Source organism: Dromiciops gliroides, chromosome 5 (assembly GCF_019393635.1).
Source record: "Dromiciops gliroides isolate mDroGli1 chromosome 5, mDroGli1.pri, whole genome shotgun sequence".
Taxonomy (NCBI): Eukaryota; Metazoa; Chordata; class Mammalia; order Microbiotheria; family Microbiotheriidae; genus Dromiciops; species Dromiciops gliroides.
Genome location: NC_057865.1, coordinates 404,336 through 419,460, shown reverse-complemented (window position 1 = coordinate 419,460; position 15,125 = coordinate 404,336). Strand labels below are relative to the sequence as shown.

General features: G+C 47.4%; 1 protein-coding gene across 7 annotated transcripts in view; it reads left to right on the top strand.

Annotated features, from left to right (window-relative positions):
* SGCE (sarcoglycan epsilon) overlaps nucleotides 1–15,125 on the top strand; it is a 53,366-nt gene that overhangs the window by 11,790 nt on the left and 26,451 nt on the right. For 6 of the 7 annotated variants that reach the window (XM_043968903.1, XM_043968908.1, XM_043968910.1 and 3 more), the window contains exons 2-5: nucleotides 4,107–4,214; nucleotides 8,760–8,882; nucleotides 10,191–10,348; nucleotides 14,149–14,221. In XM_043968903.1, coding sequence (XP_043824838.1) covers nucleotides 4,107–4,214; nucleotides 8,760–8,882; nucleotides 10,191–10,348; nucleotides 14,149–14,221 — 462 coding nt within the window. The remainder of the gene's footprint in view (nucleotides 1–4,106; nucleotides 4,215–8,759; nucleotides 8,883–10,190; nucleotides 10,349–14,148; nucleotides 14,222–15,125) is intronic. The other variant, XM_043968909.1, reaches the window with a different exon arrangement.

The following is a 15,125-nucleotide window of genomic DNA, read 5'->3' as shown; positions in this document are numbered from 1 at the left end:
CCAATAGAACAGAAGAAAATGGGACTTGTTAGAAAGAGATAAGTTAGCAGCACTGGGGGTGGTTACTAAAGCACTTGGCACCACTGCCTAAACTCCAAGTCCATTTTGTGTTTGCACACCAGTAAGCCCCACACCGACTGGTCCTTTCATGAGCTATCGCTTCCTGAAGGATACTCTTTGATCATACCCCAGTCTCCTAATGTTGATTCTCATTTTAAAGGCTTTACCCTCTATCCCAATAAACCAGGTAGATGCAACTTAGCTGATATATCATCATGCTTAAGGCAGCTGGGGACATCACAATGCACAGAGCGCTGGGGCTGGAGTCAGGAAGACTCATCTTCCTGAGTTCAAATCTGGCCTCAGACACTACGTGAGTGACTCTGGGCAAGGCAGTTCACCCCCTTTGCCTCCATTTCCTCATCTATAAAATGATCTAAAGAAGGAAATGGCAAACCACTCCAGGAGCTTTGCCAAGAAAACCCCAAATGAGGTCATGAAAAGTCAGACACGCCTGCACAACAAAAACCAGCATGCTTTGCAGCTTTGAAGTCCTCCATACGGTCCTTTGGTATCCTTGGAACTGCTTCTCTACATCCCTATTTCTCTAATGAATAAGGGATCTTTTTCTGCCTCTTTCCCCACACAATCAAGACATCATTCTTTATTGGTCACTAAGAGATTTGAGGGGAGATCTTTTACACCACATATTTTTCTCTCTCGCCATAACTGTTCAAATACCATATGAAAGCTGTGTTTCTTCATACACATGTTGTGTGTGTGTCTGTGTGTGTTAAGACAAAGATCTCTTTCTCCACTTCTTAGGAATCAAAATGTTCATCCACAATAGTGGCAATGTCCCATATCATTTAACAATAACTAAAACTTTCCTTTATACAAGACATTTTTTGTCCGTTTCTTTACTAAACACCTCGATTTCTCTTAAAGGGACATTTCTCTTACATTTCTTTTTAATATGAACTTCCTCATACATATGTGAAATTACTTGTTATCATGCCTGTTTTCAGAAAACCAATTCTCTGTTGCTTAGAAAATCACTACCCAATTTGTATACTATTCCACAGGGCGGGATGACTGTTCTCTATGGGCCCTTGCCTTCACCTCATCACAGTTGGAAGGTTTTATTTAAAATGGAGGTTTGGCCAAGGAGGTGCCCATTGATTAGAATAGCTTTATCAGTGGTGGTGTATGGACTGAAGCTAAATGCTGCAAAATGAAAATCCCCGAGCTCTGCCCAGAGACAAGATGTGAGAAGGCTCCTCCCTCTGCTTTGCAGAGGTCGGGGACCATGGCAACGATGCACATCACGTCAGACTGTTGCCAGTGTGTTGTTAGTTTAGCTAAATGGGGGCATGCATGCCTTTTGGAATGGGTTAGGGAGAGGGATGCTTTGGAAAGTATAGACAATAGAAAAATAAAATGTATTAATATAATTAAATATGTGTGCGTATCAAATCAAATGAAAGTGTGGACTTCAAGCAATCAACAAACATTTATTAAATGATTACTGTGTGCCAAGTACCATAGGAATACAAAGGCAAAAAAAATTAAACTGTCCCTTTTTGAAGCTTAAATGTCATCAGCTTCTTGGCAGATTTAAGTTATCTTAATCTTTTATAGGCTGAGAATCAATCTTGTAAACATGGGTTGGGAGAACAATGATATATTGACACTTTAGGGAAAAAATGTCTCCAGTCATTGTCACGCCATTTTAGTCACTGTTCTTTCTACCAGGATTAGATTGGAGATTTTGAAGGTTATGGTGAAGCTTTTTGTTGGTTTTAAACAGCATAGTACAGTGCCTGCTATTGAGTACGTGCTGAACAAATCCGATTCTCTTCCTTCCCTTTCCTTTTCCTGTCTCCCTCAATAAAGCCCGCAACATGACGCAGGTTTTATTTTCCTGTGGGCAGGTGGGCGGGCAGGCAGGTCTGTCCATCCTTTGCTTGCAGACTTCAAGGGAGGGGGAGCTCATTACCAACTAGGTCATTCCTAACAAATTTCTGAACAACAAAGGATGAGCTCTGTCTTATCAGTCATATACAAAATTTTTGTTTGACCGGAAAAAAATGGTTGTTTTCTCTTTAATGTCTTTGTTCTAGATGCATCAGCCTGTGTGGAAATGTTTCTAGTTGGTCCTTAGGACAAGAATCCCCCCTTACCTTGAAGATCTTTGGCATCTGTTTGAATTGCTAAAAGAAAGAGAATTAGCTTGGTGATGTGAACATTTGCTTTGTGTGAGAGGCCAGGTATATTTTTTTTTTAAAAGGAAGAGTCAAATTGTTTTCAGATCATATAAAAAAAGTATTATGGAAATCTGCTTCCTCAGATCTCCTCACCATTTTCTCACTTGTTCCATTTTGCCTGGGTCACTGACCATTGACCATGATCATGGGTGTATCAGCCAGCGATTAGGAGGAGGGACTGGGTGATCAGAATAGAACCTGGAGTTTAGCCCGGCCCCCAGGGATGAATCCTGTCTCACCTTGATCTCTGGATGAATTCCATGGAACAAATCCACTGGTTTTCTAGCAGAGGGTCGAGAGGTAGTGCTTCAACCGAGGCCCCAGAGATGGCCTCTACCCTATGCCATCACTGTTCTAACGTTTCAGGACCCTTTGGGGTTTCTCTTTGAAACTAGGGCCTGGCATGGTGCCTGGCACACAGTAGTCACTCAATCAATGCACATCATGTTACATTGGCTACAATAATATAACTGTATCGAGTCCTTGCTCTGGACTAGATGAAATCCAGCCTCCCTGGCCCTCAGTCCCAGCACCTGAGTGTTTTGTAAGTTTCTAAGGAATTCAGGGTTGTCTTGATTAATTTCAGAATTGATAGGTTTCATTTGGGTTTCTCAGTGGAAAAAATAGGCATGCCTCCTTACTGTGAATGCACATTAAGAATCCAGCCTTCATTCTCATGCATCCGCAAAACGTTTAGCAGAATTCTCAGCTAGATAAGCCCCGGAGAACTGGGCCAGATGGTCATCATCCATCCTCTGGGCTCTAGGAAAGTGATTAGACACCCAGTGGCTCACCCCCCAGTCTTTGCTAAGAAAGACCAGCAAGTCCAACCCAGCAGCACTTGTGGGAAGAGTTGGAGACAAGCCCCCCTTCCACTTGTTTCAATGGCTGGGGAGACACCCATCAGATTGAGGCTCCTGATTCTGGGTACAAGAGGTATCTTCTAGGCAGTCACAGTGCACGGTCTGAGTTTTCTAGGCGGGCTCTTCACTCTGAAGTGTCAGCCCCTTTTGGAATTTCTTTGTCAAGGGAATGGATGGCACCACCCCCACCCCCACCCCGAGGGAGAGTGTTTTCCTGTGATGTTATTTCTCTAGGAGATTTTTTCATTCCTTTCTTGGTCCTGTTACAGCTTAAAAAGGTTAGAAGAGAAGCATATTGGTTGAGTCCTAGATTCAGACTCAGGTGACACAATTTCAAATCCCACCTCGGGATATTGACTAGTTAGTTGAGTGACTCAAAGCCTCTGTTCCCTCATCTGCCTCATAGGGCTGGGGTGAAAAAATCATGTGGCAAGTGTCAGAGCATTGGTTAAATGCTGAGAAGATGAGGACCTGGGCACTCACCACTTAACTTCCAACGTGTCACTGGCTTGCCAGGGAACTCTGCTCAGCATTGACTGTGCTTTGAGTGGACCATTGGCATTAGGCCAAGTTCAGCCAAAAGGTAAATGGGGATATTTGGTTTTTTCAAAAACCACCTTTTACTAATGTGTACATGCTGAATGTTTTCTTTGTCTGCCTAGACTGGAGTTCAGAGAGCTTTACATTTACAGAAAAAAAAAGTAAGTTGTTTGAATTATGAAACTTTGGACTATCTGTTGAGCAAAGAGGGCTAAGAAATTTAGAAAGAGATTTGAGGTAAATATCATGAAACTTAATATCTTCATATTAAATTCTGTGAAGTTGAAAACTGTTCAGCAAAATCCAGTGCAAAAGTAAAGATTCACCGACTGGCCTAGGAAGGATCTGCTCCAGCTAATTGTGGTTGGTCTGTGGGGATCTCTTTTGATTTGACATTAATTCATTCTTTTTTGTGCATTTGTTTTATTTGGAAAAGCTTTTTTATTAAGCAGTGCTGATGACATAGACTGGACAGTTAACTGGAAGACAAAACAAGCCAACAGTTTTCTTATCCGCAGAGAAAAGGCTGCTGGGAAGAGTGATGGTGAGTGTAGGTGTCAACTCTAGGGTGGGGCTCAGTGATTTGTCTGCTTCCACTCTTCCTCCTGCTTTTCCCTCATGTCTTTGGTTTCTTGGTAAATAGGAGATAATTCAGGAAAGAAAAACTTCAGTTTCCTAATCTTCTAACCCTTCTGATCCTTGATGTTCTTAACCTTGTTGTTCCCTGTATGCAGCTCTTGCCCTTTTCTGCACAGAATAATTGCCCTGTACACAAACTGCTTGTGCCTCCTCAGTGCTGGTCACTTACGGGTAACATCACTGTGTGCTTGCCATAATCCTGCATTCGTGGTACTTCAGTCTATTGGGAAGAAGTTACTGTGTATGATCTTAAAAGCATTGGAGCTGCATTTTATAGCAAACCCCTTGGAGAGGATGGCTGTCCTGTCCCATTCAGCCCTTTTATTTCCCTTAGAAAGACAGGCTTGCCAGGCTAGGGGAGGGGAGGATGCCTACCCTCTGCTTGGGCTCCACAAGGGCTGGTCCCCTAGAAGCCCTTGGGCCTTTGGTACTCTTTCACTCAAGGCTTATGGGATGGGATGTTTGGCCTTCATTTCCCTTTGCTGTCAGAAAGACACACAGGGTCGTTTTCAGAAAGCCAGTGGTGTTCTGTGGCTTCTGCTTTAGTTCATCCACCTCCATCTGAAATGATTCTCTAAGTTGTCTCTGGCTTCTCATCCTCCTGTGTCATGGGGACCTCATCTGTCATGGGGACAGACAGCTTAGTTTCTACCACTTCTAAACCAATCCAAATGGCGGCCTGGAGTCAAATGGGGATTAAAAAGCCTGACAACATTTGTGCTAAAACTCCTGCCTTCTCCTGGCCTATCCCAGACAGGGAGAGAAGGCTAGATTGCTCCTTGTTAGGAGGGCTTCCCCGGGCATTGGAGCTCCCTGTCTGCCAAAGGGCCACATGGAGTTATGAGGCTGAAAGGGCAAGGGCAAGGAGAACAGACCTGTTTAGGGCAGACAAGTGTTTTCTCTCTCTCCCTTCTTCAGTGTCATCTAATTTGCTCTGAATGATGAAGCAGTGACTCCCCAGGGAATGGGATTATCACATAATGACTGTGTGCCACACACTGTGCTGAACACTGGGGATGGAAAGGCGAACTCAATCTCTTCCCTCAAGGAGCACTCGTTCTGATGGGAAAGACCCCACTGATATGTGCACTGGGGGAGAGCAAGGGTTCCCGGGAGCAGGCAAGCTGTGTTGGGAGTCTAGAAGGAGGACGTGTGTGGTGGGAGAGCATTGCCGGTCAAAAGGCACAGCCCTGTGTGAGCCACAGCGAGAGGGCCAGGCCCCCAGATCCCAGAAAATATGAAGTGAGTGAAACATAAGGAAGGGGTTAGGTCAGACAGAGGATTTCCTGACTCCTAGCTCAGTTTGAGACATCTCTGAGAGCTCTGTTTGGAGCTGTCCAAATGAGGCCATGAGTCAGGAGACGGGTTATGGCTGGTTCATGAGGTTAGAGGACCTTCATTAGGAGGAGAGTTGCTTCCCTGGGAGCTGATAAGACTAGGAGGAAGAAGAGACGAGCACCCAGGACAGATGGTTGGGGGCTACCCACAACTGATTCGTAGGTGTGACTTAGGTGAAGATCCAGCAGAGGAGACTGAGGAACTGTCCGACGGCTGAGAGGAGAGCAAAGGGAGGGCCTTGTCATGGAAAACTAGACAGGAGAAGGTGATCCTGTCCGAGCAGGTGATGGACAGTATCAGAGGCTGCAGAGAGATCAAGAATTAGAAGGATTGAGAAAAGACTTAGCAGCAAAGGAATCATTAGGAGCCTTGCAGAGAGGAGTTTCAGCTCAATGGTGAGATCAGAAACTGCACTGGTTACAGGGAGTCAGTCAATAAACATTGATTAGGCCCCGGCTGTGTTCTGCCTGCACTGTGCGAGTACTGGAAAGGAAGTGGAGGCAGAGGGCTCTCTCCACGAAGTTAGCCTGCAAGGGCAGGGGAGACTGGGGCCAAGAACTGGCAGGCCTGGTCCGATCACACAGACGTTTAGACGGATCTCCTCCATCCTGCAGTTAGATTTTTGAATTCAAGTGTAGGGTTCAATATTTCTCTGTATTAACCTTCCAATTATGCAGTCATTTGGTATAACTTCTTCATGTCTATGTCGATAGCACACAATTTTGTGAGACAATGCTGGGTTTCAGGGTATGCTATATTTATAGCATTGCCTGATCTGCCGGTAACCCAACAGATTAGTAGTGCAGTGACCACACATGAGAAAGAAGGATGGATTGGCAGAAGGAAAGTGCGGCTCAAATGGCCTGTTCTGTTGGGGATGACACCCTGGGCCAGATGGAGACAGGGAAGAGGGGCTGGATTCGGGAAGCATTGGATGAGCTCCAGCAGATCCACGGGATTCTGTGGAAATGAGCACTCGGGCCACAGGAGGTGCGGTGTGGGTGGACTGTGTCTGGACCACACTTGGAATGACTTGAATTGAAATAAGAAGTAGGTTGGCCATGCGCCATCCATTGTAAAGAAGTCAGCGTTCTGTCATGAGTCTACAGACACAGATGGGGATTCTGCTTGGAGTCTTTCCATTTCTATTTTGGGAAGCCGTTGTTGTGGGTTGTTGGGGCTGTTTTTATTCCAGTGAATCGGGCTTCCCTCCTCCTTCTCCTACTGGATGTTCCTGGGCAAGTCACAAACTCATTTGGCCTCAGTTTTGTCATCTATAAAATGGGGGGAGGGTCAGTCAATCAAAAAACATTCATGAAGTGCTGGCACTGGGGTCAGTTCTGGGGATACAAAGAAAAGCCAAAGATGACCTCTGCCTTCTGGAAACTTCCAGTCTAGTGGGAGAAATAGCCACAAAAAAGGCTGAACAAGCAGAGTGAATTGGAGGCAATCAACAGAAGAGGCACTGGAATGAAGGGGGAGTGGGAGATGCTCCTGTGGGAGGTGGGATTTTAGCTGGTTTTGTTGGACCTGAGGCAGAGCCTCTCTCCTTCCAACTTCCAACTAAAACCCAACGTGCTGCCAGTTTACAAAGCTATGGGCCAGTGAGGGCTGGGGAAGGGAATATTTTAGCAAGAGTGGTTTACACGAGATATTAGGAATGTGCCTTAAAAGCCAACCCAGTCAAAAGTTTGGAGTGTCCTTGCAGAATACCTGCTAACAGAAGCCTTCAAGACCCTTGGCCACCCAAAGAGCCACTTGGTCTTCCACTCCTTTGGCCCAAGCTGCTCCCAAGGGGGCATGAGGCACTGATGCTGTATGGTCTTGTTCTATCAGTGCTACTTATTCCTGGAGAATGAGGGCCTGGAGCCTTCAGGGTATATGAATGTGTCCCTCAAGAAGCAGTGTGGTGTGCTGGGTAGAGAGCTGCATTCAGGTTTCCTAGCCCTGACCCATACTGGCTGTGTGACCTGGGGCACACCAGCTCAACTGGAATTGTCTTAAGTGTCTTTCTAAGACTAAACTGCAAAAAATGGGGCTGCTTTGCATTGGTAGAGGGAGTTTGTTTGCTCCTTGGAGTCCTCGAGTGGTGAAATAGCCATTCCTCTCCTCAGGAATGCCTCAGTCCGTGCAAATAAAAAAGCCACACTTGACTAGTTTCCTGGATGTCTGAAAGAGCTGATTTCCTCAAAATGTCTGTACAAGTTGCTGCCAGAGCGGGCCAAGCAGTGGCCCCGGGGACAGTGGCCTTGCCAACATGCCAGGCCCGAGGCACATGGTCAAGAGAGCCAGAGTAAGACCATGGCCACACAGAGTCAGACTCAGACATTCCAGCCAGTACCCTTTGGCCCACAATGCTCTACGACGGAGCTCGATTGGTTTCAAAGCCAAGGAATTTTTTTTTTTTTTTTGGTGGGAGTAGCCACCATGGACTCCCCTCCCCGGTGGGGGCAGCTGACTGGGCTGGGGCCAGGCAGCTCCCAGAAGGTCAGGCTCTAGACAACAGCAACAATTGAGCCAGTGCGAGGTCCTGTTTCAAGGGGACATTGTGGGCTGGGCCTGCAGAGATGGTTCCATGTGTCCACTTGGATTCTTTTGGTTTTGTGACTGTGTCTGGTTTGTCCTGTGGCTTTGAAAAGCCTAACTGTAGCCCAGGTGGGATTCTCTACCTGCTCAGGCATGGTGGGGCACAGGCTACTGGGTTTGGCAGCCCAGAACCTGGGTTCCCACCCTATATCTGCTGCTACTTCTCACCTGTGTCAGTGACTTCGAGTAAGCCCAGGTTTCCCCCTAGGCAAGGACTTTGTTAATCCTTGAAAGGCTGAAGCAGTCTCACCCTCCTGTAGGTGCCCGTCTGCCTTCCTTCTCTGCAGGGATGGGTGCTGCTTGTGCAGCCTGGCCCAGGTTGCCCCAGCTGCCCTCAGCACACGCAGGGCTTTGGCCTAGACCATCATGTTGTTACTAACCAGAACGCTGGGCCTGCTGCTTTCCTTTCCCTAGATCTGTTGGCAGCACAGAAATGGCAGATGCAGAGGCTTTGGGCTGCGGCCTGCAGCTCCCCCAGCTGCCTGTCTCAGACACCTCTTTTCTGTCTCCTTTGCTCCCTTTTCAGTGTACACCATTCTCTCCAAGGGACAGTCTGACCGCAACGTGTACCCATCTGCTGGAGTCCTCTTTGTTCACGTCTTGGAGCGGGACTACTTCAAAGGGGAGTTTCCCCCATTTCCAAAACCTGGTACAGGACCTTTGAACTTTCTGGAGGGCAGGGTGGTGCTGGGCAGCCCAGGGGTGCGCTCAGTTGGGCTGAGGTGGCATGATGGCAAACCCAGAAGCCGATGCTAAAGTGGCAAGATTGTTTTTAGCTTCAGCACCGTTAATTTAGGCCTTTGCCACGAGGGGCTGTCATTGGACAATTGTCGTTTGTCCAATGAGGCATTCTAATGAACATTGAGTTTTGTGAGATGTTGTTCAAGGCCCCTTCTTTGTGCTTCCAGAGAAAGTTATGGTCAAGGTCGGGTCTAGAAAAGAGACTGTTAATATTATCTTTCAATAATCCCATAAAGATTGATTTAAATGAACAGTTTTTGATGGCCACTCCCACTGATTCTGCATTGGGAGCATTTTTGAGGGTAGAGAATTATGACCGACTAGAGTCAGTAGCAGGTTTCCCTGCATCTAGTGTGAAAAGACAGAGGAAGACGGAGAGTAAGAAGGTAATGTTAACATGTACTTAGCTAATGCATGAACATACAAAACTGTCTCTGCCTTGTGTCTATACACCTCTGACTAGGCTTACAAAAACAAAGGGGAAAAACTCTGGTAGAAGTTTTGATAATGGTAGCATCTCCCTGGAAACATTCATGACATAGGATGCTTTTCTTAGTGTGTGGCAGGGTTAGAACCTTGTCAAATGGAAAGAGAAGCTTTAAAAAAAAAAATCAGGGAATCACCCTCCCCCCACCCTGCCCCAGCCATGGCCTTGTTTTTCACTGGGGAGGATTGGAGCCTGGCTCTGCCTTGTTGAGATGGGGCCCCTCAGCTCCCGGCCTGGTGACAGGCTGCTCAGGCCTCCGGCACCTCCCACCCTGTCCAGAAAAGATGGTTCAAAGCTAGCTGCTCTTCAAGCTAACCATCGCTTGTTCTTGAAATGTAGGGTTGCCTCTTGAGATCAGTGGCCTGACCCAGTAAGTCAACTAGCACTTAGCAAGTGCTTACTGTGTGCCAGGCGCCCCCCTATCCCGAGGCCCACTCGTGAGGCTTGTACCTGTTGCCTTTCTCTCCCTTTCACAAGCAGAGGACAAGGGGCTTCTGAGGGGAGGCTTCTGGGGAAGGGGTCTTCTGCCTCTCAGCAGGTCACAGCCTTCCAGTGGGTCTTTACCTTCCAGATATTTCTGGCATCTGGGAGGGCTCTTAGCCTTCTTATCTCAGCATGTTTGACATTTTCCTAAAAGTAAGAAAGGTGGAAATGTTTTTGTAAATGCAGTCGTGTGATTGGGGCAATGGTTATCTTGCATGTTTTCATAATAACCTGTTTCTTACCCAGGTGAGATAAGTAATGACCCCATTACATTTAATACAAACTTGATGGGCTACCCAGACCGCCCTGGATGGCTCCGCTACATTCAGAGGACACCGTATAGCGACGGAGTGCTGTACGGTTCACCGACGGCAGAAAATGTGGGAAAGCCAACTATCATTGAGGTACGTTCAGCCTGCCGCACCACAGCGGGGCCAGATTAGGAGTCTTTGTGCTTCTCCCCATTTTTAGTGAGACGTCGTCCAGGAAGGCTTTGTGGAAATATACCATCTGTATTTCTGTCTGCAGTGTCTTTTGATGGCAGTTTTAGATAGTTGCAGGAAAATCTCACTGATTTCCACAACCAGGGGAAAGGCCAGGCCAAGTGAGCCCAAAGCTTGAATTATTATGAAATATTTGAAGAAAGAAGAGTCATCATGATGTCTGTGCCTTATACCTCCTTGCATTTAAAGGCTTTGCTGCCATCCCCACCTTCCCTCAGAGTCCTCAGAGCTTTCAGCCCCAGGAAGCCTTTTGTAATCTCCCTTGGGGAAAGGCATCTTGGCTCCCCAGCTCATGACTAGGGCTTCTCCTTGTCTCAGTGCAGCCTATTTGGTCTTTGTTGGGCCAGGCTTCTCTCTCTCCCACCTTAACGTGGAAGTTCCTTGGAAACAGAGTCCATGGGGAACCCCGTGACGTTGTGGGTACCAATATTTCTGTGTTGCCTTCACCCTTGCAAAGTCCTTTACCTGCCTGGCAGCTGGGGAGGCTCTGCCCACACCTATCTGGCTCCTGCCCCGACTTTCTAATATTACAGAGAGCAGTAGGCTGTCGTGTAATTAATTAGTCAATCAATTAAGGCCCTGAGGAGATGTTTACTTTGTATCACCACCTGATGTCACCGTGATTGCCCATTCGTGGAGTGAGCAGGTTCCCAAAGAACTCTCATGACAGAGCCTGAAATATGTCCAACTGAACCAAAAATATGAGCTCCCTCTCATCTCCATGCCTTGAGCCGCCATCACGCATATAGCTGGGATTCTTCCCTCCATCACAGGGTGCAAGACTGACTCACGGGATTGGCCAGTTCACTCTGAATGTTGCTATGGTAGTTATCTAAGTAGCCAAGCATCTTGGAGACAGCAGAGCCAGTCAGCAGCTTGCTGCAGTGCACACTGCTCTGCCCCTCCCATCCAGACCAGCCAATGAAGGAGGCCCAGGACGAGAAAGAGATGCTTTAGCAAGCACTGGGTAGCCAGGGAGGGGAGAGGGCTGGGTCCCTCTGCTATGCTATTCAGCCCCCCCCTGTCACCCAATCACCCCCTTCCCCATCTTCAGCTGCTCTACAGAATTTTGCATGGCCCCTGTGGGGTCAGGGGCCATGCTGGGGTGGGGTCTCCAGCAAACAGACACACAGACACAGACACAGGCACATGCACACACATATACAAATAGACACACACATGCACACACACACAAACAGACACCTAGGCACAGGCACACACACTTACAAATAGATACATAGGCACATACACATGCACAGACATACACATTTGCACACACATATACAAATAGACACACACATACACACACATACAAACAGACACATAGGCATACACATATACAAATAGACACACATGCACACACACAAACAGACACATAGGCACATATACACGCACACACATTTGCACACACATACACAGATGTTACACATGTATGTGCACACATGCACCTTGGAGTGATCCTCAGTTCTTCCTGTTAATTCATTGGTTTAGGAAGCTTCCAAGCAAACAAACGTAACCCTAGAAACCCTTATTAACTTGCTCGAGGTCACAGAGCTAGCAATCATATGGGTTCAGCTTTGTCCCAGGTCCCCTGACCCCAGAGGCTCTGACCAGCACACCACACTGCCCCCTGACCACGGAGATGGAGAGAACTATGTGCAAAGGCAGGCTTTGGGAAGAGGAAGGAGAGAGGACGAAGAGTCAGAGTGCCAGCAGAAGCTTTCTAATTCTGTGTTGGGAATGTTTTCTTTGAGAAGTGACTTGGGAGGCACCAAGCCCCCCAAACACCAAATAACCCCAAAGTGAAACAGATCCTGGTTATTGGCATGGAAGCGATCCCCCAGTCAGACTGGCGTTTGTCAGGGCAAAGGACAGAATTAAAAAGTCAGATAAAAGGACAATAATGAGATTGGAAATGGGGGACAGTTGAAATAACTCAGTCCTACACTGTCTGAATGAGTGCTCAGCAAGTGGGCATCAGCAGCAACGATCACAACTGCATACAGGTGTCACTGCCAACAGCAGCCCAGAAGATGCCCAGAGCCCCTCGGTCCTCTGCTATCTGCAAGGAGAAAGGAGGCCAGAGGCAGGCAGGGCAGCTTTGAGCAGGGGAACTGGCCAGAGAGGTTGCACAAACCCTTTGGGGCAGCATTGAGGCACTTACTTGTTTGTTACACATTTTCCAATTGCATTTCCCCTATGCTTTTTTATTTTTGTTAGGCAATGAGGGTTAAGTGACTTGCCCAGCTAGTAAGTGTCAAGTGTCTGAGGTTGGATTTGAACTCAGGACCTCCTGAATCCAGGGCTGGTGCTCTATCCACTGCGCCACCTAGCTGTCCCCCCTTCAGTTACATTTTTATCTGGTTCAGCTGTACCAGGAGTTTTGCCTTGAGCTTGACATACAAAGTCATTGGTCCTGTCTGATAAAAATTCATGGTGGCATTGTTTCACAGAGTAGAAAGAACAAAGTCAGGCAAGAGAGCCAACAGTCATTTACTTTGATGTTATTAAAAGTTGGGCATTCAAGGATGAAGCTAGAAGGAAGAGGACAATCCAAAGAAAAATGGGAAAGATCTGGGCCTTGCCCACTCGGACCCTCGCCCATCCCCATCCAGAATGTGCTGGGGTGGGGGAGGCGTCCTAAACATCATGCCCCAGAGTTGCCAGATGGGGCCATGTCTACATGGAGAAGGTGTGTGTCGGAGACGGCCCAGCAGAGAGAGTGCCGAGAGATTGGTAGGAAAGCTAGGATAGAATGGAGGGGGAAATGCCAACGGTGTGGACATATGTCTTGAATCCTATTTAGACCCCAAAGGACAACTGAGAAAGCCCTTCTGCCTGCCCTCCCACCTAGATGCCACCATTTACACGTGACTCAAGGGCATCCTGGATGAGTGTCTCGGAAGAGACAAGCGGGCACTCAGTGAAGCGTTAGCAACGGGCTGCATCTTTACCATTTTGGAATCAACTGCAAGTTCCCTTGGGCTTCTTCTTGGTTACACTCAAGCACTGGATTCAATGGGACAGAGCGGCACCTCTGAGGCTCTTTCCCAGGGAAGCATCTCCCACCCTTGCAGAAAAACCGTTTGTGATTCATTGAAAGGCCTTTTTGGATGACTCTCTGATCATCAGCATCCCTTGTTCACCAAAGGTGGTCACCCCTGGGGGATGGAGGAGATGCAGAGCAGAGATTCCCCAAGGCATGGAGAGGAACAACCTCTGCTTGAGGCTGTTTGCCTCAGTTCCCAGGACAGTGCAGAGCCGCCTGAGAGTGAGCTGTAATCGCTTCTCAAGTTTGGCCTGACAGTCCTCATAGGAAAGGCCAAGTGGACAAAGCATGTCTAATGCCGAGATTTCAACCTGTGGTTGGATAGTGATGCTACCAAGATTGTGTGTCGCTCTGTAGTGTCAGGGCAGACAGTAGTGATGGGCAGCAAGTTGGGTCGGGCATTGGACAGGAGGAAAAACTCAGGCCTGGGGAAGGCAGAGATCCTAACGTGTAGGGCGGGGGGGATGAGTGGTCTCTGCTTTATTAAACCAGGTTAGTTCATTCTTGTCTTACTGGCTCATTCTGATAGGCTACGGAAGGCCTGTCTGTGGGCGAATGACAAACGTCAGCAGAATGGTGTCTTCTCTGTGTTACTGTCCTATTTTCAGATAACTGGACTGGTTCACAGCTCCCCCTCTTTTCCTCGTTCCAGATAACGGCTTACAACAGGCGCACCTTTGAGACAGCGAGGCACAACTTGTTCATCAACATCATGTCAGCAGAAGGTACGTGTGAAAGAAAGGGGGCTTTGGGGCCTGGTAAGGGCTCAGGAGCCCCGCTGAGTGTGGGCTTGGCCAGAGTAGAGTCAGCACTCAACAAGACGAAGAACTGCTGTTGAAAATGTCCTGAAACATTCTATTCCTGCTCTGCAAACTGAGGGGGCTCCACGGGCTTCCTGTGGCTTTAACCCAGAATCCAGATGGAAGCCCTTCCTCCCCCGATTTTTAAATACTACTTCCTCTCAAGTACCCAGGTAACTGGACAAGTCAGTTCCACTCTCTGGGCCTGTTTGCTTCCCTGGACAAGGAGGGGGCTTCAGGTCCTATGGGTCCTTTTGAAAATGTATTTGCCGGCATCCTAGATTAATCCTGATAGGGGATTGTTGACTTAAAAAACAGTAACTTCTCAGACAAAGTTAGAGCCAAAATAGATTTAATTAAAAGAGATAAACAGGGAAACCACATTATGTTAAAAGGTACCATAGATAATGAAGTAAGATCAGTACTAACACCAAATGCTATAGCATCTAAACTTTTTTTTTTTTTTTTGGTGAGGCAATTCGGGTTAAGTGACTTGCCCAGGATCACACAGCTAGTAAGTGTTAAGTGTCTGAGGCTGGACTTGAACTCAGGTCCTCCTGACTCCAAGGTCGGTGCTCTATCTACCACACCACCTAGCTGCCCCAGCATCTAAACTTTTAAAGGAAAAGGTAAATGAATTAATTACAGGTGGAAATAGATAGCAACACTGCAATAATGGGGGACTTCAGCTTTCTCTTCTCAAAACTAAATAAGAAAGAAGTCAGGGAAATGAATCGAATCTTAGATAAGCTGGATATCTTAGACACTTGGAGAGAACTGTATGGGAACTGAAAGGAATATACCCTTTCCTCAATGGTACACGGCACCT